The 26,036-nt window shown below is 41.6% G+C and overlaps 1 protein-coding gene across 1 annotated transcript in view; it reads left to right on the plus strand.

Moving 5' to 3' along the window:
• Positions 1–26,036, plus strand: part of MCM3AP (minichromosome maintenance complex component 3 associated protein) — a 129,812-nt gene that overhangs the window by 43,014 nt on the left and 60,762 nt on the right. The window contains exons 9-17 of the mRNA XM_073633706.1: positions 1,862–2,130; positions 6,465–6,627; positions 11,604–11,764; positions 13,789–14,021; positions 19,070–19,248; positions 19,335–19,435; positions 20,317–20,451; positions 25,011–25,124; positions 25,867–26,019. Coding sequence (XP_073489807.1) covers positions 1,862–2,130; positions 6,465–6,627; positions 11,604–11,764; positions 13,789–14,021; positions 19,070–19,248; positions 19,335–19,435; positions 20,317–20,451; positions 25,011–25,124; positions 25,867–26,019 — 1,508 coding nt within the window. The remainder of the gene's footprint in view (positions 1–1,861; positions 2,131–6,464; positions 6,628–11,603; positions 11,765–13,788; positions 14,022–19,069; positions 19,249–19,334; positions 19,436–20,316; positions 20,452–25,010; positions 25,125–25,866; positions 26,020–26,036) is intronic.

The following is a 26,036-nucleotide window of genomic DNA, read 5'->3' on the forward strand; positions in this document are numbered from 1 at the left end:
GCCCTTCTTTGTACTCGCTCCATTTCCAGTACGTCCCTCCTGAGGACTGGTGCCCAGAACTGGACAGCATACTCCAGGTGCGGGCGGACCAGAGTCTTGTAGAGCGGGAGAATTATCGTTTTATCTCTGCAGTTGATCCCCCTTTTATGCATGCCAATATTCTGTTTGCTTTATTAGCAGCAGCTTGGCATTGCATGCCATTGCTGAGCCTATCATCCACTAGAACCCCCAGGTCCTTTTCCATCCTAGATTCCCCCAGAGGTTCTCCCCCCAGTGTATAGATTGCATTCATATTTTTGCCACCCAAATGCATTATTTTACATTTTTCTACATTGAACCTCATTTGCCATGTAGTCGCCCACCCCATTAATTTGTTCAGGTCTTTTTGCAAGATTTCCACATCCTGCGGAGAAGTTATTGCCCTGCTTAGCTTAGTATCGTCTGCAAATACAGAGATTGAACTGTTTATCCCATCCTCCAGGTCGTTTATGAACAAATTAAATAGGATTGGTCCCAGCACAGAACCCTGGGGAACCCCACTACCCACCCCTGACCATTCTGAGTACTCCCCATTTATCACCACCCTCTCAACACGCCCTTGTAGCCAGTTTTCAATCCATGTACTCACCCTATGGTCCATGCCAACGCACCTTATTTTGTACAGTAAACATTTATGGGGAACTGTGTCAAATGCTTTTGCAAAATCCAGATACACCACGTCTACGGGCCTTCCTTTATCTAGATGGCAACTCACCTCCTCATAGAAGGTTAATAGATTGGTTTGGCAAGAACGATTCTTCATGAATCCATGCTGATTACTGCTAATGATATCATTCTTATTACTAAAATCTTGTATATAGTCCCTTATCATCCCCTCCAAGAGTTTACATACTATTGATGTTAGGCTAACTGGTCTGTAATTCCCAGGGATGTTTTTTGGGCCCTTTTTAAATATTGGTGCTACATTGGCTTTTTTCCAATCAGCTGGTACCATTCCAGTCAATAGACTGTCTGTAAAAATTAGGAACAACGGTCTGGCAATCACCTGACTGAGTTCCCTAAGTACCCTTCGGCAAGTGATAATTCAAACGAATGATTCAAGGGGTAAGATTTCCCTGTTTCAAGTTAAGGCGCAATCTACCAGTGCTACTTGGGCAGTGTGTCATCAGGCCTCCATGGCTCAGATCTGTAAGGCCGCAACTTGGTCTTTAGTGCATACATTCACAAAATTTTATCAGGTGGATGTAAGAAGGTATGAGGATATCGCCTTCGGGCGCAGTGTGCTGCAGTATTAGATCCTCAAGTCTGGGTGTACCCCGCGGGTTGTTTTCTCCCACCCCTCGTGGCATTACTATGGGACATCCCATTAAGTAATTACTTAAGGCTCTGTGTCCCATGATGTACGATAAAGAAAATAGGATTTTTATTAGAGCTTACCTGTAAAATCCTTTTCTTGGAGTACATCATGGGACACAGAGGTCCCTCCCCTCTTTTTTTGGGATACAAGTATATTGCTTTGCTACAAAAACTGATGTGCTCCTGGAAGGAGGAGGGGTTATATAGGGAGTAAACTTCCTTTGATTGGGTTTACCAGTGTCAACACCTGAAGGTGGCCTATAACCCATTAAGTAATTACTTAAGGCTCTGTGTCCCATGATGTACTCCAAGAAAAGGATTTTACAGGTAAGCTGTAATAAAAATCCTATTTTTACAGACCAGTAAGGTCTCGACTGTCATAAAAAAATCCTACCTATAAGCATTTTTATAGGTTTAATTCTATTTTGTCCTTTACATGTTTCCTTTGAGGTTTTTGGAACATACCATCTAAATCATAAAGAGATTTTGCTATGTTTTCTTATAGGACATCACACAGCAGCACTTGTGCGACCCTGTGACTGTATCTCTAATGGAAAAGTGTATGCGATTTCACATCCATTGTGCATATGAGCTATGTGAAGAGCCTATGTCAGCCTTTGAACCAAAGATCAACAATGAGAACTTAACAAAATGTCTGCAGAGCTTGAAGGAGATGTACCAGGACCTGCATAATCGTGGGGAGACTTGTCCTTGTGAGCCAGAGTTCAGGGGTTACAGTGTCCTCCTCAACCTAAACAAGGGAGATATTCTCAGGTAAATCACTGCCATATTTACTGCTTCTAAAGTAGATTTAAACTTTGGCTGAATAGCATTTCCTTTTGCTAAAAACTTTGGCTTAAAGTATACCTAAAGGTAGAGGTGAATCGAAATTTCGGCCGAAAGAAAAAAAGGTGTCGATGATGGCATCGAAAAGGGGGGCGGTCCGCCCCGGGTGCTGCACGTTGCGGGGGGTGTCATCCTGGTACGCCCCAGCCAGTCTTCCCCTCCCTCCTCCTCACCTTGTGACGCAAAGCAGCGCTCTCCCTCTGTGTCACGGAGCTGAATTGTTCGGCAGCTGCTGTAACAAAGTCCCGCCTCCTGTGATAGACGGCACACTGATCCAATGCCGGGAAATTGAATCAGGGTGACGTTTATTATAGGGGGCAGGACTTTGTTACTGTGGCTGCCCGGCCCAGGCAATTAAAATCCAGCTCCGTGACACAGTGGGAGGTCACCGCTCTGCGTGATCCGGGCACTGGTGAGGCTGCATCCGATGGGCACTGGTAAGGCTGCATTGATCTCTTGTATCATGTCTGCAGTCTCTGACCATCACTTGTATCATGTCTGCTAGAGGTGCACCAAATGGAAATTTTGCTAATACTATTAGCAATGTGTTAAAGATAAGAGATTGCAGACATGATACAAGAGATGGTCAGAGACTGCAGACTGCATTTTTCTTGAGCTTTTCTTGCACTAAAGGTGCCAATAATGGCCAACAATAAATTCATATTAATTTAAAATTGATGATATTAATTAAAAAGTCGATTATAATACAATTTTATATATAAAAATATAAACATTTCAAAAAAAAAAAACCTGTCATTTTCGGTTTTTAGCTAAGTGCATCCCGTATTTTTGATTTTGGCACCAAAATTTCCGTTCGGTGCACCTCCATCAAAAGTTTTGCCTTTGGGTAAAGGGGGAGTGCTAAGATCTTGAAACTCATTGGCTGTTGCAAAATATAATCTTTCACAAGACTAGACAAACTGGTGTGGTGTCCCATCCTTTCAGAAATTTGGCGAACTCCTCTGGGTGTCCAATAGGACCTCAGTTGCTGTTGAGCAGCCTCCATGACTGCAAACCACCCACCACATTCTCATGCAACTCCATAAGGTTCAGCACTCCTACATAACAAAGACTACTGCTTGGGAGTAATCGCACTGAAATTGAGATGTCCTAATCTCTGCATATTCCATTACTACTCTTGCCACCGAAGTCAACAGTTTTTAGTTTGGCTGTCAAATGTTACTTATTGTAATGTTTAAACTGCCTTCGTCAGAAAATTTTATATTTTGTAGAGCATTAAATTATGATTTTGGAAAGAACTGTACATTCATTAAAAAATGCATGGCCTTGCAGTAAATTCCCTTGGCAAATCTGACAGCTAGAATAATTTAGTTTTCCAGGTTCACAGGCTCCGTTTGCTTTAATGGCCGAGCCGCGATGATGTCATTCCCACATATGCGTACGGGAGTCACAGTTGCGGCACAGCACTCTGGATTAACGGCACATGTAATGTACCCCCAGTTCAGTGCGCAGTGCAATGGTGACATCAGCTGCTGCAATACGTGTGAATGTTTCCTAAATGGTGTACATTTTAGGAGATTTACTCATTAGTAGTCATTTTACCTTCAGGTAAGCTTTAACTATAGGAAAAAGTTACATAGTGGAGTTTACTACCGCTTTTAAAATCTTTGTAAAACAACCTAAGTGAAGACAAGCCCTAATGTGTCTGTAATTTTGCAGAGATTCATATATTAAAATTAACAGGGCAAAATAATTGATGGAATTACTAGGGTATGAGAAGGAAACTGTATGCATGTAAGAGGTTCCAAATTCCTATTACACAGCTTGGGTCACATTTCAGCTTATAAAAAGGTCAAATCTCATTGATCAAGTATGTCAAATCTGAAATAGACAGATTTGTTGCTTCAATTTTAAAGAGGATTATTTTTTATGGTGTAAAAGATGAGGAGTTGTTTCTCTGAGGTTGCATTGGAAGGGGATATATATATATATATATATATATATATATATATATATATATATATAATCACACACACACGACGGAAAGTATTCAGACCCCCTTAAATTTTTCACTCTTTTTTTATATTGCAGCCATTAGCTAAAATCATTTCAGTTCATTTTTTTTCCCTATTAATGTACACACAGCACCCCATATTGACAGAAAAACACAGAATTGTTTTTTTATTACAATTTAAATAAAAATCATATTTTTTAAATATTCTACTCATTCATGCCTACTGGGTAATAGACGTACTATCTTCCTACAAAAATCCCATTCGTTTGAAAGTGTCACAAATTTCGTTTTGTTTTACAGAATTGTTGACGTTTTTGCAGATTTATTAAAAAAAAAAAAAAAAAAAACTGAATTATCACATGGTCCGAAGTATTCAGACCCTTTGCTGTGACTCTCTTATATTTAACTCAGGTGCTGTCCATTTCTTCTGATCATCCTTGAGATGGTTCTACGCCTTCATTTGAGTCCAGCTGTCTTTGATTATACTGATTGGACTTGATTAGGAAAGCCACACACCTATCTATAGAAGACCTTACAGCTCACAGTGCATGTCAGAGCAAATGAGAATCATGAGGTCAAAGGAACTGCCTGAAGAGCTCAGAGACAGAATTGTGGCAAGGCACAGATCTGGCCAAGGTTACAAAAAAAATTCTGCTGCACTTAAGGTTCCTAAGAGCACAGTGGCCTCCATAATCCTTAAATGGAAGACGTTTGGGACGACCAGAACCCTTCCTAGAGCTGGCCGTTCGGCCAAGCTGAGCTATCGGGGGAGAAGAGCCTTGGTGAGAGAGGTAAAGAAGAACCCAAAGATCACTGTGGCTGAGTTCCAGAGATGCAGTCGGGAGATGGGAGAAAGTTGTAGAAAGTCAACCATCACTGCAGCCCTCCACCAGTCGGGGCTTTATGGCAGAGTGGCCCGACGGAAGCCTCTCCTCAGTGCAAGACACATGAAAGCCCACATGGAGTTTGCTAAAAACCACCTGAAGAACTCCAAGATGGTGAGAAATAAGATTCTTTGGTCTGAGACCAAGATAGAACTTTTTGGCCTTAATTCTAAGCGGTATGTGAGAAGAAAACTGGGCACTGCTCATCACCTGTCCAATACAGTCCCAACAGTGAAGCATGGTGGTGGCAGCATCATGCTTTGGGGGTGTTTTTTAGCTGCCGGGTCAGGACGACTGGTTGTAATCGAGGGAAAGATGAATGCGGCCAAGTACAGGGATATCCTGGACAAAAACCTTCTCCAGAGTGCTCAGGACCTCAGATTGGGCCGAAGGTTTACCTTCCAATAAGACAATGACCCTAAGCACACAGCTAAAATAACGAAGGAGTGGCTTCACAACAACTCCGTGACTGTTCTTGAATGGCCCAGCCAGAGCCCTGACTTAAACTCAATTGAGCATCTCTGGAGAGACCTTAAAATGGCTGTCCACCAACGTTTATCATCCAACCTGACATAACTGGAGAGGATCTGCAAGGAGAAATGGCAGAGAATCCCCAAATCCAGGTGTGAAAAACTTGTTGCATTTTTCCCAAAAAGACTTGTGGCTGTATTAGATCAAAAGGGTGCTTCTACTAAATACTGAGCAAAGGGTCTGAATACCTAGGACCATGTAATATTTCAGTTTTTCTTTTTTAATAAATCTGCAAAAATGTCAACAATTCTGTTTTTTTTCTGTCAATATGGGGTGCTGTGTGTACATTAATGAGGACAAAAAATGAAGTTAAATGATTTTAGCAAATGGCTGCAATATAACAAAGAGTGAAAAATTTAAGGGGGTATGTGTGTGTATATATATATAATATATATATGTATGTATGTATGTGTGTATGTGTATATATATATATTCTCCATTTCTCAATTCAGTTTGTTAGAGGAGGGCCAAAAAAAATAAAAAAATTAAGTCAGCAGCTACAAATACTGCAGCTGCTGACTTTTAATTGGACACTTACCTGTCTCTGGGTCCAGCGATGCGGGGGTCAAAGCCCCGCTCGTCCCAGATGATTGACAGGAGGGAGGGAACAGAGCTGAGCCCTTCCTGTGCCGAGACGGAAGTGATGTCACCAGCCCAGGCACTGAAAGAGGCAGACTATGAGGGACCCCCTAGCAACAGGCATTTAGAAGTGAGTAAAAAAAAAAAAATATCCAAATGTTTTTTTGTATATATTATTTTTTAGGATTTTTCATGTAGTTTTTTTTTTTTTTTTGGTGGAACACCACTTTAATGTCATATCGATTGTAATTGTTATATGTTCATATTGCTATGTTTTTTTCATCTGTATTTAGAGAAGTGCAGCAGTTACAGGAGTCTGTTCGTAACTCAGCGGAAGTAAAATTTGCTCTACAGGTCTTCTCTGCATTCAACAGCACAAACTATGTGCGTTTCTTCAGACTGGTTCGCTCTTCATCGTATCTGAACAGCTGCATATTGCATGGCTACTTTGGCCAGGTATGTTCACACGTTCATTTTAACTTATAATATAAATTATATTGGCTAAGTGAGGATATGTTTACATCATAGTACATATATGCCATTTTTGTAATCTTTTCACTTGCTTGAGGAGATTTTACTGGTTTCCTGGTCTGGGAATAGATGAGCCAAGAAATGAGGGTAACCCTCCTTAAAGTGGGACTTTACCCATAACAGCTTGATAAAAAATAATGTTCTTTAGGAAGAAACATACATTCCACATTAATAGTTATGCTCCCAAAATGACTGTGCTGTAAATTGTAAGGTTCCCACACTACTATTTTTCCAATTTCATTGCGACTTGCATAAACTTCTGTTAAACGAAGTTGCAATCCGCAATGAGAGGTGCAATTCACACTGATCTGTGGCTTTGAAATCATGCTCAAGTATCGCGACTTCAAAGCTGCACCAATATAAATAAGGGCTTAAGGCTGTCAGCAGATTGACCTCTACAAACTCAGCAGTGCTTAAAAATGCCTAAAAATAGAGTGCAACTGAGTATGTGCTGAGTGGGTTGAAACGGTGTATTACTGGATAAACAGTATAGATACTTCTTTTTGATGTTTTACATATCTATACCTGCAAAAGGGGCCAGCCTAAAGTGATCTAGCAGGACTTATTTTTCTCAGTGAAGTTCCACTTTAATGGGGGGGGGGGGGCACAGCAATTTAAAACTGACAGTTTCTAAGTCTTCTTTACTATACCAAAACAATTTGAAAAGTAAATGATGACTTTTTTGTTTGGAGTGGTTTTAAAACAAATAGGACAGATGTGTTTAAAGGGATACTAAAGGTTCGCTTTTCTTCCTTTAAAAAAAAACAAACATGTCATACTTGCCTCCACTGTGCAGTTGGTTTTTGCATAGAGTGGCCCCGATCCTCCTCTGGGGCCCCTAAGCGGCGCTCCTGGCTCCTCGCCTACTCGAGTGCCCTGTCAGAGAAGCACTCTCCCTCGGGACACACCCGTGTGGGCGTGCTCCCATGTCCTGCTGCTGTGTCTGCCCCCCACTCCCGTGTCATTGGATTTGATTGACATTGCTATCGATCCAATCAGGACCCAAGACACCGGCTTGAGCAGGGGTGCTCCTCTTCAGCGCAGCAACGATCAGACTCAGGTAAGGAAAAGGGGGGGGGGGGGGCAGGGCGGCTCTGGGGCGCAGATGCACTACAAGAGGTTTTTCACCTCCTTGTAGAGGTGAAAAACAGTGAGGGTTTACAATCCCTTTAATAAAACCGGTAAGAAATCACTATTTTTACAGTAACTGTAGTTTTCTGTGCAGTGATGGTGACATTTAAAATCTAAGTCTCTTGGGTGCAAAATTTTATATATATATATATGTAAAATATTTTTTTAATTTGGTGGACCAAACATATTTTCCTTGTTTGAAAGGTAGTCATAGATGTTTAATTCCAGGAACATTGTTAAAGAAAAAATATAAAATCTGCTTACTGTAAAATAATAGTGTTCCAACTTAATGCGTTAATTGACAAAATCTGGTGCAGCTGTGCATTGTAGGCAATCTGCTTCTAACATCAGCTTGTTCAATTAAACTTTGACAATAAAACCTGGAAGATGATTGGTTTCTATGCAGAGCTGCACCAGATTTTCCACTATCCATTTTTGGTAAATCAACCCCAAAGGGTCTTGCTTGGGTTGCTTTTTATCTATCTATCCCACAGCCCTTTACCTGGAGATAAACAAAAGTTAACCATGGAGTAACCCAATCAATTTAGCTCTCCCAGCTTTCCACTTTGTGTTCATGTATTTACCTTTTTAAAGGCCATGTTTTCTCACAACTGAGGTGTCTCTCAGTGACTTAAAGCTCTTGCTTGTTGCCTTTTCTGCTGGTCAAGGTAAAAACCACACTTGTAACTTGCAGTGTTGAAGAGACTCAAATACATTTTTTTTATTTGCGGCAAACTAGGACTAGTTTAACCGCTTGCTGCCTGCCCACCGTCAAATGACGGAGGGACGATGGAGCTCTCGTTCTGGGAGGACGTCATATGACTGCCTCCCTGAACGGCCGTTATCGCACGCCACGTGCAGAGCGACAACGATTTCTGTAGAGGGCCACGACTCCTTAACCATGTGAAGTGCGTTAATCAGCTCTCCTCACCTCACACTGACAGTGTGTGGCGAGGAGTGCCAAGCAGCCGCATCTCCTCGCAGGGGAGACCTGGGCAGGTAATCGGGGCACTGATCATCAGTGCTCTGATTACAGGAGAGCCCCATCAGTGCCGCCCATCAGTGCATACCACTGCTGCCTATCAGTGCCCACCAGTGCCACCTTTCAGTGCCACCCATTAGGGTTGTCCCGATACCGATACTAGTATCGGTATCGGCACCGATACCGAGCATTTGCCCGAGTACTTGTACTCGGGCAAATGCTCCTGATGCTTCCCCCGATACCTGGAAGACAGCTGTGATCGGCGCGTGGGGGAGTTACAAGATTCTCCCCCAGCGGCTTTCAGCAGCTTTAGTGACATACAGCGGTGATCGCTCACCGCTGAATGTCACTGCATCCTCCTCCATGCCCCCTCCTTTCCTCTGTCCCCCTCAGCTGTCCCCCTCCGTTCCTCTCTCCTTCCCTGTGTCTCTCCGCTGTCCCCTCCGTTCTGCTGTGTCTCTCCGCTGTCCCCCTCCGTTCCTCTCTCCTTCCTCTCTCCTTCCCTGTGTCTCTCCGCTGTCCCCTCCGTTCCTCTCTCCTTTTCTGTCCCCCTCCGCTGTCCCCTCTGTTCTGCTGTGCCTCTCAGCTGTCCCCCTCCGTTCTCCCCCTCCGTTCCGCCGTCCTCCTCCTTCTTCCTTTGTGAATGGATAGAGTCAGCTGAAACATTGTAATCTACTGTGATTACGATGTGTCAGTTTATGAATGGAGAGGAGCCGCTGTCTTCTCTCCATTCATTCTCAGTGCAGCTGAGGCTGCAGAGAAAGGGACTGGGGAATCTCTATCCTCTGTCTCTTTCTCTGTCTCAAGGGGGAGATATCAGAGGTCTGTTAAGACCCCTGATATCTCGCCAAAGCCCCCCAACAGGGCTGATTAAAAAAAAAAAAAAAAACATAAAGAATAAAAAAAATATTATTGTAAAAAATAAAAATTGTAAAAAAAAAAAAAAAACACACACACATACACCGTTCGCGACCCCCCCCCCCCCCCCCCCCAAAAAAAAAAGAAAACACTGTTAAAAAAAAAAAAAAAAACACTGTCACGTGACATTAAAAAAAAAGTATCGGTAATCGGTATCGGCGAGTACTTGAAAAAAAGTATCGGTACTTGTACTCGGTCCTAAAAAAGTGGTATCGGGACAACCCTACCACCTATCATTGCAGAATATTAGTGCCGCCTCATCAGTGCCCATAAGTTCCACCACCTTATCAGCGCACATGAGTGAAGGAGAAAAATTACTTATTTACCTACAGAAACAAAAGAATTTTTTTCTTTTTTTTTTTTTTTTTTTTTTTTTTCTTTTTTTACAAAAAAAATAAAAATAAAAAAAATCCCAGAAGTGATTAAATACCACCAAATGAAAGCTCTATTTGTGTGAAAAAAAGATAATTCATTTGGGTACAGTGTTGCATGACTGCACAATTGTCATTCAAAGTGCGACAGCGCTGAAAGCTTAAAAATGGCCTGGGCAGGAAGGGGTGAAAGTGCCTGGTATTGAGGTGGTTAAAGCAGTATTTGACTCAAAAACAACAATGTAATATATTATTATATACATATATATATATTATTAACTTACCAGTTAGATGTTTTTTTTTTTCTTTAGGCTTAAATCTTTTCATTTTTTGACCTGGCCAATTAAGCCAGGGTACACACTACAGTTTGTTTTTTTTTTTCCGTGCAGCAGGTTGCGTGAAAAAAACTCTGCTCTGGTTGTAGCCGCTGTACTAACCATGCGGGATTAGTTTGACAATCCCCCCCACTAAACTGTTGTGTCCTGATAGGGGGAACATTCGGATCAGCACGCTCTGCCATTGGCTGAGAGTGCTGATCGGGAGTCGGTTGGCTGCTGGTTTTCCAGCATGCGCGTCCCGATAGAAGCCAGCCAGGCCAACACACATGGGCAGAATGTTGGACTTTTTTTTTTTTTTAACCGACAAATTTCTCCCGACATTCTGCCCATGTATACGGGGCTTAGGTCTGGCACTTTCTTCTTCTCCAGGTGGGGCCTGCTGTCAGAATACAATTGGCACAGTGCGAGATTTGTTAAAACACACTTATACTTAGAACTGGCCTTTTTAAATAGAGATGGAGTTTAGTAAACTCAGTCACCTGCTGGCTTTATATATCTGTGTAATATAAAATAAGTACAAATACCCAGAAGGGAATGTGTGTAACCTTTGTTTTGTATCGAGCATGTGGGCAGACCTGTTAACACAAGTGCATATCTTGTCACAGGAATGACCAGGAGAAATAAGAAACTGTTGTTAAAGTGGTTTTAAACCTTAGACCTCAAATATGAACAAAGCATATCCCTCTATAGTGTGTACTTGTCTCAGTCCAGAGCACTGTCATTTCTGTCAGCTGTTTTGTTCCTCTGCTATAAGCAGGGGCCACTTCTGATAAGTTTTCCTGACGCCAAGAGAAAAATGGTCACAGGGAGGGATCTCCAGCTGATTGACAGCCTCAACCCTGTTCCTGTGAAGGGGGTGTGCCAATTTCCTCCAATCAGCTCTCAGAGCTCTCCTTCAGCTTTTTGCCCCTTGCTTTTCAGAGTGCTGAGATTTTATATAAATTCTTTACTTTGGATGTAGGGGAAAATGGCAGTAAATAGACAGGTACAACTTATGTAGGAGCATTTGTTTAATCTCTGTGTATCACCCGAGGCTAGTCGCTTCACTTGGGTGTATGTAAGGGTTTACAACCAATTTAAATTTTACCTCTCCAGCATCAGACAGAAAATTAATTATCAGACCCTCTAAAGTCTAATTTTCATGTGTTTACTTTCTAACAGGTACGTCGAAGGGCTCTGCAGGTTATGAATATTGCTTATACGTTTAGTCCCCAGAGGCCCACCTTATTTCCATTAGAGGAAGTTGTACGTCTTTTGTTATTCCAAGATGCTGATCAAGCTGCAGGATTCCTCACAGCTTATGGCTTAAGCGTGTCAGATGGGTAAGTAGATCAAATATACAGTACAAGTGATATGTTTTTTGACATTGTGTTTAATTAGAAAATCTTGGCTTTTCAAAGCAAAAGTGAAACAGCGTGAACTGCCGGATTATAGAGGGCATCGTCTGTGCTACATCTCTGCCATTTAAAGAAGTCTTGTATTCTTATCAATGAATACAGGCTTCCCCTAATTGGCCAAGGTGGGTGGATGTAGTCATCAGTCTCTACCTTGGCCAATCGGAGGAAATTTTGTACTGATTTAAAATACAAGCCTCCTCCTACATGCTTAAGTTACAGTACAGATGACTCTCTAAATCTGGCATTATAAAGGAAGTCGTTGGTGCTACTACCAGAACACAGCACCGCTTACTGTATATAGCACAAGCTACAACAGTAGGTTACAGTATAAGCATCAGCCAGTCCAGTTTGGCAAGCATATAATTCATTTTGTACAAGCTTGCTCAAACTAATTATTTAAAGTGCGGGAAACTTGGAATTCTCTCTTAACCACTTCTGGACTGCCCACCATGGATTTATGTCGCTACTTTGACGTTCAATACCATTGTTATGGCAGCAGATAGCTGCCATAATCCCAGTATTTTCTTCAAAGGCAGGCGGTCCGCTTTAAGATAAAAGTGGTCTCCATGGCGGATTCGCCTCAAAATCACTTTTATCGGCAGCAGGAAAGATGCCCACCCCCCTCCCGCCATGTCCCAGTCGTCTCCGCCACTTACCAGAGCCGTCGGTAGTGGCGGAGACTATCTAATGCTGTCCACTGAGAGGCAGGAAGTCAAGTGAGGGAATGATGGCCCCCACTCGTCTCAATGCCATTGGATGACGGAAGCGCCCAATAGCCATAATGGGACATTTTTTATTGCATTGAAGTGTAAATGTGAGATCTGAGGTCTTTTTGACATCTGGAAAATACCTTGTCTGGAGAAGAAAAGGTGAGCGCTACCATCAGTCCTGTGTCATGCCAACTGTAAAGAATCCTGAGACCATTCATGTGTGGGGATTGCTTCTCAGCCAAGGGAGTGGGCTCGCTCACAATTTTGCCTAAGAATACAGCAATGAATAAAGAATGGTACAAAAACATCATCTAAAAACAGTTTGACGGACAATGCTTTTTCCAGCATGATGGAGCACCTTGCCATAAGGCAAAAGTTATAACTAAGTGGCTTGGGGAACAAAACATCAAAATTTTGGGCCCATGGCCAGGAAACTCCCCAGACCTTAATCCCATTCAGAACTTGTGGTCAATCCTCAAGAGGCAGGTGAACAAAAAAACCCCCCACAAACTCTAACAAACTCCAGCATTGATTATGCAACAATGGGCTGCCATCAGTCAGGATGTGGCCCAAAAGTTGATTGACAGCATGCCAGTACTAATTGCAGAGGCCTTGAAAAAGGGTCAGCACTGCAAATATTGACTCTGCAATGTAATTGTCATTACAAGCCTTTGACAGTTATGAAATGCTTGCAATTATACTGCAGTGTACCATGGTAATATCTGACAAAAAGATATAAAAACACAGAACCAGCAGACTTTGTGCAAATTGATATTTTTGTCATTCTCAAAACTTTTGGCCACGGCTGTACAGTCAGATTGTAACATTTGTGTGTGGGGTGCTTAACAGCAGTCTTATCTGACAGCTAAATACATGTTTTAAGAAGTGGGGCATTTTGATAGATAACTGCATTCCAGCAAGCTTTGACCAGAATTGATGGAGCTTACAGAGAAATAACCTTTGAAGGCTCACCTGGACCCCAAGCTGCTTTTCAGTTTCCCTCCCTCTTTATGCTCTCTCCCCTCTCCATTTCTTCTTTGCTTTCCCAACCTATGTACAGTATGTTATAAAATTAGGTACTATTGCATCGGTCTAAGTGGTAATATTTTAATATGTTTATCTTTATCTTTTTTTCATCAGTGAACTTGGTTATTGAAAACCTATAAAAATGGAAAAATGTTGAATAAAGAAAATCACTAATATAGTTTTCAGATATAAATATTTTCTTGTTTCTTTAAGCTTTGTAGAGATAAACCGATCTGCTTTTGCCGAGCCTGAGGCTCCCTTACAGCCGAAGAAGAGTCCATTGATCAGCCACAAATGTAATGTATCTGTGGGACAAATAGTAAATGGAGCCCCGCTACCAACATTCCCTTTGCACACACCTGTGTGTAGCTTTGACGCACAGAACAGATATACTGGATTTACCAACTCAACCGAAATAGCAGTTAAATCAGGACAAGAACCAACAGGTTAGTCACAAAAAAGTGAAATTTCTCTACAATTTGCAATACACTTTAGCTACTTAGAAGTAGAGCAAACCATTGAAACCCAACTTTTGATTAATGGCTATGGCTTGCAGCACATGTTTTTCAATTGTATGTAAAGTGTATCCAAACCCAAAAACAAAAATTATCTATTGCAGTTTACAAGTTATTAGATGTGGTAGCTGCATTGGTTTCCCTTATTTTCCTTTTTGTTACCTGTTAATCCTGCAAATAACACACTTCTCTCCTATATGCTCACTCCACTGTAGTAGTTTACAGAAGGAGGAGAACCTTGTTTGTGTTTTCAGTTCCACTCACAGGAAGGGACAATTACACCTTTTCATCTACAAGTATTTTCTGTACTTGCTGAAAATGTTATTGGCCTAAAAAAAATTAATGCATCTACCGCCACAAGGACTGGTAATCTACAATATTAGTTTTTTTTCTTGGGTTAAGCTATCCTTTCCCAGGTCATCTTCCAGAACACTAACATGAGAAATGATTGGTTCCTCACTGCACAGGAATAACTGATCTGTTAAAGCAGAACTCCGGGCAAAAACTTTTTCCCATGTTTTCGTTGCTGATCTCCTACCTTCACCAACTATGTCAGCCGTGTTCTTCTGAGCTCTGTGGTTCCTCTGCAATAGCTTGCTGATAAACCGTTATTGCCTGATGATTTCCTGTTTGTAAGACCGCTGGCTGCTATCCCTCTGACACACCCCCCCGACACAAGCAGGGAGTTCTATTTCCGCCTCGTTCGCTGTAGAGGGCGGAGGGCTCTCTCAGCCCCTGGTCTGTGCCACCGATAGAGGTGGTGTCCTCCTCTGCTCCCTCCTCCTCCCCCCTGCCACCGCCCTCGCCCTCCTGCCATCTTTCTCCAGTGCGAGTAGAGTTACAGATCATCGAGATGACAGAGCGCTTTGGGCTGATAGGTCTGTATGTGAGAACACCGCTCGTGGTACAGCCCCGCCTCCCTGTACATTGGAACAGTGCGCTCTGCACTGTCTATCACAATTCCGGTGCAGGGAGGTGGCGCTGTACCACGAGTGGTGTTCTCACATACAGACCTATCAGCCTGAGATGCGCTCTGTCATCCCAAACTGTAACTATCTCCGCTCTGCAAAAATGGGCACTGATAAGGCACTGGTGACACCGCACTGATGGGCACTAATAATCTGCACTGCTGTCACTGCACTGATGGGCACTAATAATCTGCACTGGTGACACCGCATTGGTGGTCCCTGACATTCGGCACTGGTGGTGCCTGCCCTTCGTCTCTGGTGGTCCCTGCCATCTTGAAGAGTGACACTGGCTGTGGATCCACCCAAGGCAGACTTATGGATTACTTGCCTGCTGCTTCTTAAAGGGGTTGTAAACCCTCTTGATTTTTCACCTTAATGCATTCTATGCATTAAGGTGAAAAACCTTCTATAGTGCTGCAGACCCCCCCCCCTTTTTACTTCTCTAAACACTGTAATCCTCTGGCCGGGAACGAGCACACCATCTCTAACTGGTGTCTCGTGACCTGATTGGATAGATTGATAGCAGTGTAGCCATTGGCTCCTGCTGCTGTCAATCAAATCCAATGATGGGGGCTGGGGCTGAGTCATCCATTCTGTGTGAATGGTCACAGATGCAGGACTCGGGAGCGCGCCCGTACGGGTGTCCACCTTATGAGAGCCTTCTCCCTCGTGCACACTCGATGCACGGAGGAGACACCAGCGCAGCTGAGGGACCCCAGAAGAGGCAGATCTGGGCCACTCTATGCAAAACGAAATACACAGTGGAGGTGAAGTATGACATGTTTGTTTAAAAAACAAAACAAAAAAAAAATGATGTCTTCTGACTTCATTGGAACTCTTTCTTCTTTCTTTCCAACAACTCATCCAATTCCTCGAGAGCAAAATTAAAATAAAGTCTGTGTGTGTGTGTGTGTGTGTGTATGTGTGTGTGTATGTGTGTGTATATGTATATATATATATATATATATATATATATATATATATATATATATATATATATATATATATATATATATATATATATATATATATATATATATATATATATATATATATATATATATATAAATTATTTTTATTTATTTTTTCGCTCTAGAGGAATTGGATGAATTGTTGCAAGTAAAACCCAAAAAAAGAGGGAAATGATGAAAAGCTTTTTTTTTTTTTTTTATCACGCCGACGTAACGAAAATGTGAAAATGTGCAAGCTTGAGGGGACCAGGGTGATGTCTGCAGCTGCAGGCATCAGATTCCTTAATTCATATTGATTAATCAGTGCTATGCCCACCATTTGCTAACCACTTCTAACGATGGGCATACATGCACCGTTCTTTTTTCGTTCAGCCCAAAGGCACACAGATTCCTCCATTCACATCGATCATTGTGGATGAAGAAATCTCTGCCAAGAAAATTAAATTAAAAATATATGCCGACGATTAGGGGCAATTGGCCCCTAATGTCCACCCCTGCTCTGCTTCATATATGCTATTTTTTTTAACTATGGTGGTGAAATCACCTCCTACAGCGCTGGAGTCGCCGATTTTATGTATCGTGAGAGCAAACCCTGTTGCTGTAAAATAAATCAGTGCTGCAGCTGAATGGCCTACCTGCAAAGCAAATAATGGTTAACAATAAAACAAAGTAACATTACAGTATAACAGTAGGACATACCTGCAAAGCACACACAATAAAACACAGTAACAATAAAACATTACAGTTGAGCATAAAATACAGTAACAGTAGAGAGAGAACAACAAGCATTACCGGATCTACTGATTACCAGCAATACAGACCTGATCACGGATGTGGAAATTCAGGGCAATTTAGGAAACAGCGATCACAGATCAATTGGCTTCAGTATACATCACACAAATAGGAAACACAAGAGGTATACAAAGACACTGAATTTCAAAAGAGCATAAACTCTAGAATAAAATCTTAGGAACAAAGAAGGAGGGATGGGTTTGCTTTAAGAGCATATTAAATAAGGGCATTAGCCAATGCATCCCATTGAGTAATAAATTTAAAAGAGCGAACAAAAGTCTGGGATGGCCTAACTCAAATGTAAAAATGCATATAAAGGCAAAGGAAAAGGCCTTAAAAAAATACAAGGTTGAGGGATCAACATCCGCATTCAGACTTTATAAGAAATGCAACAAGAAATGTAAGGGTGCAATTAGGGCAGCTAAGACAGAACACGAAAGACACATTGCAGAGGAAAGCAAAAAAGATCCCAAGAAATTCTTTGTGTGTAAACTGTAAAAAATGGAGGACAGACCATATTGGCCTCATAAAGAATGAGGAAGGTCATCTGGTTACAAAGGATGGTGAGATGGCGAAGGTATTGAATTTATTCTTCTCCTCAGTCTTCACGAGGGAATCGGGGGGCTTCAGAACTGCAGTGTTTTATCCTCATGACACATTACAGGAAGCACCCACATGGTTAACAGAGGACAGAATTAAAATTAGACTTGGGAAACTTAATATTAATAAATCACTGGGACTAGATGGCTTGCACCCGAGGGTACTTGGGGAACTCGGTCAAGTAATTGCCAGACCATTGTTGCTGATTTCCACTGACTGGAATGGTACCAGCTGATTGGAGAAAAGCCAATGTAGCACCAGTATTTAAAAAGGGCCCAAAATACATCCCTGGGAATTAGACCAGTTAGCCTAACATCAATTGTATGCAAGCTCCTGAAGGGGATGATAAGGGACTATATACATGATTTTAGTAATGAGAGCGGTATCATTAGCAGTAATCGGCATGGATTAATGAAGAATCGTTCTTACCAAACCAATCTATTAACCTTCTATGAGGAGGTGAGTTGTCATCTAGATAAAGGGAGGCCCATAGACGTGGTGTATCTGAATTTTGCAAAACCATTTGACACAGTTCCTCATAAATGTTTACTGTACAAAATAAGGTCCGTTGGCATGGACCATAGGGTGAGTACATGGATTGAAAACTGGCTACAAGGGCGAGTTCAGAGGGTGGTGTTAAATGGTGAGTACTCGGAATAGGTGGGTAGTGGGGTCCCCCAGGATTCTGTGCTGGGACCAATCTTTTTTAATTTGTTCATAAACGACCTGGAGGATGGGGTAAACCGTTCAATATCTGTATTTGTGGACGATACTAAGCTAAGCAGGGCAATAACTTCTCTGCAGGATGTGGAAACCTTGCAAAAAGATTTGAAGAAATTTAATGGGGTGGGCAACTACTTGACAAATGAGGTTTAATGTAGAAAAAGGTAAAATAATGCAGTTGGGTTGCAAAAATATGAATGCAAACTGTACACTGGGGGAGAACCTCTGGGGGAATCTAGGCTGGAAAAGCACCTGAGGTTCCTAGTAGATCATAGGCTCAGGAATGGCATGCAATGCCAAGCTGCTGCAAGCAAAGCAAACAGAATATTGGCATGCATTAAAAAGGGATTAACTCCAGAGATAAAATAATTCTCCCACTTTACAAGATTCTAGTCCGGCCGCACCTAGAGTATGCTGTCCAGGTCTGGACACCAGTCCTCAGGAAGGATGTGCTAGAACCGGAGAGTGCCAGAGAAGGGCAAATAAAGGGACTGGAGGGCATTTAGTTATGAGGAAAGGTTACGAGCAATGAACTTATTATCTCTGGAGAATAGACGCTTGAGAGAGGATATGATTTCAATGCACAAATACTGTACTGGTGACCCCACAATAGGGATAAAACTTTTCCACGAAAGTGAATTTAATAAGACATGCGCCCATTCACTAAAATTAAAAGAAAAGCGGTTTAACCTTAAACTGTGTAGAGAGTTCTTTACTGTAAGAGCGGTAAGGATGTGGAATTCTCTTCCACAGGCGGTGGTCTCAGCGGGGAGCATCGATTTAAAAAAACTATTAGATACGTACCTGAACGACCACAACATACAGGGATAAACAATGTAATACTGACATATAATCACACACACAGGTTGGAGTTGTGTCTTTTTTTCAACCTTGCCTGCTATGTAACTATGTAATGTTTTTTCAGTTGTTACAGATAAACCAGAGGTCAAAGACGCAGTCCCTGAAGATAGGTCTATCAAACGTACGATTGTGCTTCTAAAAGACAACCAGGAATCCTCGTCTATGCCTTGTCAATCAGTCTTCCAGCCCATAGTGCCACCTGAGGTTCCTCCATCCCCACCCAAGCCAGCTTTTACTGATGTGGTACGTTTAAGATGCATATCTGGTTAATAACATGCTCTTTCTCACCTTTCTTGCATAACAATTTTACATTTTATTTACCAATATAGGATATTGCTGCCGTGCTTCATGATATTGTGGAAGATACAGTGAAAGAATTTAGTGTCGAAATCGGCCAGACAGGAGCTGCTTACATTTCTGCTGCACTTGGGTAATAAAAAACGCTGGTTAAATATTTCATGCTTCCAATAAAACTTTAATGATTAAATCTAGTTCTCTGCGCTAGTCTGGTATGGAACTGCTGCAACTCAAATCTTGGAAGGGATCAAGTAAATAATAATGACTAATGGTGTGCAGTTCCTTTTAAATAGTGAACTGATGTAATGATAAACAAAATAAAGTGAATAAATCAAGGATTTGACCTAAGTGCTCCAACTTAAAAATTTTGTCAGTGTATGAACAAACAACGATCACATAGTAGTGATGCAAAATACCACAAGTGCATTAATCAAATATCATTATACAAAAGATTGTTAATAGAATTGAAAACTGCCAACTAGCTTAAATGGCATTGCAAGTACTCTCTGATCCTGTTTGAAATCTCCACATTTTTTACAAAATGTTGGCAACATTTGTGGACTTTTGAATATAATGATATTGTTTTGAAAGCTGTTTTAACACACACCTTTGATCCTGCCCAAATATCCTGTAGAAGAAATCATACAAATTTTTAGTTTTCTTTTCCTAAAATGGCAGTTTATGTATAAGACTGAGCAGCTAAGCTATACAAACGTTGGTTATCTTTTATTTCTGTGCAGGTGTCAATAGTTTTGTGTTAATACAATGGGTAATTTGTAAAATTAAAAACGATTTTAGATACAAATATTGTTTACGGATGATCTCTTTAAATACACGTACAGCACATTTAGAGCAAATTCCTATTAAAACCACACTTTAATTTCTTATCCACTGTCCTATTTTCTCATTAAAGTCAACAGCTAAAAATTGTAAATGATATGTTATTACTCTTGTTCCAGTATCCATTTGCCTTGCTGAAGATTTTTTTTCTTTTCCATGTTTCTGCTATTACAGAGAGTCATCATTGGTGGCTGACTGGCTTCTTGCAGATGTAATCTTGGATTTGTCAAGCACTATTACAAAAGAAGAGGTGAAAGCAGAGACTGAGAGAGTGTTGGAGAAAAAACGAAGAAAGGCAGAGGAAGCCAGGCATGTTTTATAGCCATTATAGATAACCAACTTTTAAATACCTACCAGCTGATCATCTTTATTAACCAGCATCTAACAGGTCCAGATGTGTGTGTGTGTGTGTGTATATGTATATATATATATATATATATATATATGTATGTATATATATATATATATATATATATATATATACACACTGCTCAATGAAAATTAAAAGAACACTTTGAAAACACATCAGATCTCAATAAGGAAAAATATCATGCGGATATCTATACTGATATGGACTGGGTAATGTGTTAGGAACGAAAGCATGCCACATCATTTGATGAAAATTTACAACCTAAGGAGTGCTGAATTCAATGACACCCCGAAAATCAAAGTGAAAAAATGATGCAGCAGGCTAGTCCCATTTTGCTGAAATTTTATTTCAGCAACTCCAAATGGTACCCAGTAGTTTAAATGGCCCCCACGTGCTTGTACGCATGCCTGACAACATCGGGGCATGTTTTTAATGAGACGACGGCTGGTGTCCTGGGGTGTTTCCTCCCAGATCTGGACTAGAGCATCGCTTGGCTCCTGAACAGACTGAAGTGCAACCTGGCGGTGTCAGATGAACCAAAACATAATGTCCCCACGGGGTGTTCTATTGGATTTAGGTCAGGTGAGCGCGGAGGCCATTTAATGGTATCAATTCCTTCATCCTCCAGGAACTGGCTGCATACTCTCGCCACATGAGGCCAGGCATTGTCATGCACTAGGAGGAACCATGACCCACTGCACCAGTGTAGGGTCTGGCAATGGGTCCAAGGATTTCATCCCGATACCTAATGGCAGTCAGGGTGCCATTGTCTAGCCTATAGAGGTCTGTGTGCCCCTCCATGGATATGCCTCCCCAGACCATCACTGACCCACCACCAAACTGGTCATGCTGAATGATGTTACAGGCAGCATAAAGTTCTCCACTGGCTTCTCCAGACCCTTTCATGTCTGTCACGTGCTCAGAGTGAACCTGCTCTCATCTGTGAAAAGCACAGGGCACTAGTGGCGGACCTGCCAATTCTGGTGTTCAATGGCAAATGCCAATCGAGCTCCACGGTGCCAGGCGTGAGGACAGGGCCCACTAGAGGGCATCCGGCCCTCAGGCCACCATCATGAAGTCTGTTTCTGATTGTTTGGTCAGAGACAGTCACACTGGTGGCCTGCTGGAGGTCATTTTGTAGGGCTCTGGCAGTGCTCATCCAGGCTCCTCCTTGCACAAAGGAGCAGATACCGGTCCTGCTGATGGGTTAAGGACCTTCTACGGCCCTGTCCAGCTGTCCTAGAGTAACTGCCTGTATCCTGGAATCTCCACAATGCTCTTGAGACTGTACTTGGAGATGCAGCAAACCTTCTGGCAATGGCACGTATTTATGTGCCATCCTGTAGGAGTTGGACTGCCTGTGCAACATCTATTGGGTCCAGGTATCGCCTCATGCTTCGAGTAGTGACACTGACCCTAGCCAAATGCAAAACTAGTGAAAAAACCATCAAAGATGAGTAGGGAAGAAAGTCAGTGGTCTCCACCTGTAAAACTATTCCTGTTTTGGGGGTCGTCTCATTGTTGCCCATCTAGTGCAACTTTTGTTAATTTCATTAACACCAAAGCAGCTGTAACGGATTAACCACTCCTCTGCTACTTAACTGACCAGATCAATACCCCAGGAGTTTAACTGACTTGGTGCTATACTCTGATTTAAAAAGTGTTCCTTTAATTTTTTTGAGCAGTTTGTGTGTGTGCGTATAATTAATAAATATATATATATATATATATATATATATATATATCGTGTTTATCGGCGTATAACACGCACCCCAATTTAAAAGGTAAGTTTCTGGGAAAAAAAACCCTTTTTTTAAAAAATAAGCCACTTTTAAGCAACATAATGGTCAGTGAGCATCAATGCAGCCTGATTAGTGCCCATCTGCAGCTTCAGTGCAGCCTTGCTCAGTGCCCACCTGCAGCCTTGCTGTTATATATGCTGCCATCGTTATATATGCTGTGGGGACGAGCGCTGCCGAAATAGAGCCGGATCTCGTGTGTACTCGGCTCAGCTTCCCGCCCCTTGGCCCGGATCCTATGGTGGACATAACGCCGGTCCATGCTAGGAGCCATCCAAGGGGCGGGACTGAGCGTGACTGCGAGCCGAGCCGAGTACACATGAGATCCGACTCTATTTCGGCAGCACTCGTCCCCTCTTTCCCATCGGTAGCAGCATATATCGGCGTATAACGCCCACACACGATTTCCCCCCTATTTTAAGGGGGAAAATTGCGTGTTTATACGCCGATAAATACGGTATATATATATATATATATATATATCTATCTCCGCAAAAAAACTGGATAGCCACCAGCCTTTATATACAATGCTTTATCTACATCCAGCATCCTTTATTTTTAAAATTTGACTACTGTGCTACTCCAAGTGTGGTTTGCAGCAAGTGGCACGCTCTTGGTGCAAGTCTTTGCAGGCCATACTGAAAGTGGCACAGGCACTTCTAACTTTCCTGGTTTTAAAAAGGGGTAAAGCAGAAAGGTTTGCTGTGTCAAAGAGGCGGCTTCTGGGTGCACAGAACTATGGAGAGGGTAGGGGTGCATCCAGATGTGACGATTGGAACATAGGGTAAATTGATGATATTGATATTTTCTAATGATAATGAGTCCAGTGCAACTTCTTCTTTAGTCCCAGTGTTTGAAGTAGTCCTAAAACCAGTGGGCTTACTGTATTCAAAGCATTTGTTTTACTTTAACTCAAGCCTGTTTAATAGGTAAAAGATTGAGATGTCAGTTATGCAGAATGTAGGTTCTGTGTCTTCCGCCCTCTCAAATGAGCTCCCCACCCACCCCTTTGAAATTCAGGACCTCTTTTCTTTGCTAACAGGTCCATTTCTTTCTGGGAGTTAAGATTGTTGCTAAGGAGCATGAATAGAGCACATTAAATGCAGCATGTTTCAGACCATTGATTCTGCTCTATAGCAGTTACTGGCGTTTCATAGGCTGCACATAGTAACAAATAGACACCTTTTGAATTATTTTCTAGTCTTCATATGGCTTTATTTACTTAATAAAATAAACTAAGTGAGCTGTGAATTGCAGCATAGTAATTCTAACACCTTGCAACATGAAATTAATACAGGATGAAGTCATCTGATAATAAAAAATCTCTCATTTCCTCACATCTGTGAGAGCACATTTTAAAAAGGCTCTTGAAGACACGCAGTAGATGATCTTTGAAATCTTTAATCCGTAAATGACCATCCGTTTATATTACAATGCTACTGAGAGCTTTTTCTGCTTGCATGTTGTATCTGATATTAAGCAACGGCTGTATGAGGGCTTGTTCACAACAATTGCAGTGTGGGAAACACATGTTTTCATTAATTGTTAGTGGTACCCCAAACGCACACATGCTGCGGCGACCAAACCACATGGTACTGCAGTACTATGCAGTTTGGTGTGGCACAGTAATAAAAGTTGCATCTGCCCTACTTTTTGCACATTCCTGTGTTTTTGGCAGCCCATTAAAATGAGTGGGCAGTCAAAGATGTACTACACAGGAATGCACAAAAACTTGTGGGCATTCTAGTGTGATCTAGCCCTTAAGTATTAAAATGTTGAAAGAAAAAATGCTCTTGAGATAGACTATATAGTTTTAGTTTAGCTGTACTTTTTTATTGATTTTCATTTCACCCTGGAGGCTGGATTTCTGAGTTTTGAGGGAGAGTTTATAGAGGAGACTCTCCTCTTCTCTTTTAGAGGCTCTATGCTTCTATTCCCACTTTAGGTGGAGGAATCTGTGTAACGGGATAAGGTCACTGCTTCTGATAAACCAGCAGTTGGTGGCTACCCTTGCCTTTTTTGTGTCAAGCGTATAGTAGGCATTTTTCTCTGTAATTTTTAGGAAGGCGTCAAGTATGGTGAAAATCATGTATGTTTTGTGACTCGCATTCCTTGCTCCTCACCATCCTTTGTCAATTTTTTGACCAGTTTTCATGGTTTGGCAATTTTCAGATCCCGATGCAATAAGTAAGCTACTTTTGCCTGTTAACACACCACCTACTCCAGGGTTTAACGCTTGATTATAGCTGGCTTTGCTTTTTTTTTTTAAATTAAATTTGTATCCGCATTCATAGAACAAATAATTAGAGCATTTGTATGCTAATTATTTTTTCTTTTGTAAGATACTATTGTCTGGAGGTTATTTTGATGAGGTAGCACGATGGTACAGAATTTATTCCTTCGGTGGTAATTTTACTACCCTCCTGGTGTTCATGTACTGGGAAAGGTGAGATTAAATGAACATTATGTGTTTCATCTTCTTCCTTCATGGGTAGATCTTCATCTGGGTGTTTGTTCATGGAAATTTGATGAAAAGCAAATTGGTGATAAGGGTAGTTATGTTTTTTGACTGCTCTAAGCTTGTAGAAGCGGATTTAGCTACTGCAGTTGCACCTCATCATTTGTCTTTAATCTGTCTTATAAAAAAAAAAAAATCATGTTTTGAAATGTTTTATTCATTTATTAATTTTTTTTAACAGGCAAATTCAGGAAAGGGAGCAGTTGCTTTCTGAGATCAGTCAGTGTGAGTGTGACAGTCTGTTAAAAATAGTGCTTCAGGAAAACATCCAAAAAATATCAAGTGAAGAGCTGCAGTGAGTATTACCTGTGATCCCTTTATTATACTTTTTTTAAGATCTAACACCGCTTTTTTCATAAATAAGACTTTTTCTTTCCTAACCAACATCCCGTCTGGCTGCTCTTCGATTTTAGGCGATATGACTTTGTTTAAAGCCCCTCTCTAAAATGTTCTCCATCAAAACCCTGTCTAACTGGTCGGCGTAGTAAAAAAAAAAATCGAAATTCCTCTTTTAAATCACCTGACGCTACGATCACATAACACCACCAGCCCAAGTCTACTCTTCTGTTCCCTTTTTGGAAGGGCCCTTCTTTGTGTGTCCACATCACTACCTCTGAGATATGGACACTTCCTATCGGTTTGGTGCCAGGTAGGGTCTCCTCGGGAGAGACAAGAGGACAGCATCTCAAGGGGGGGATGGCAGCAACTGGTGATCTTGAAGTGTCTTTGCAACGCTGGATCAGTGGTCCCCTGCACCGGAACCATTGGCACGGACCTGGACTGGGTGGGGGAGGACATAGGTGATTATATCTAGTTTTTGCTTGGAGTGGGGCTTTAATAGTTTGATTTGATTCAAGATACATTTTTTACATGAGGAAAAGAATCAAAACACAACTAGTATAAATAAAAGTGTGAATTTCTTGACTTCAAACAATGGTAATTCTTCAACTCTTATTCTGTTTTTGCTTCCTTTTATTAAAAAAAAAAAACACTTGTCAATTGATTGTGACATCAAGTGTTTGTTTTTTTTCTTGCAGGAAAGCCATACAAAAGGATCACAATGAACGCATTAGCCGATGCTCTCAGCATGTCAGTCAGCAGTTTGTGGACCAGTTTGTGAAAGCAGAAATCGACCAAATGGCCAAGGAAACGCTCCATGAGATGCAGCTCTCCCAGAAATACTTTCAGAGGTCTCGCGTGCAAGCTT

This window comes from Aquarana catesbeiana, linkage group LG06, assembly GCF_042186555.1.
Source record: "Aquarana catesbeiana isolate 2022-GZ linkage group LG06, ASM4218655v1, whole genome shotgun sequence".
Taxonomy (NCBI): Eukaryota; Metazoa; Chordata; class Amphibia; order Anura; family Ranidae; genus Aquarana; species Aquarana catesbeiana.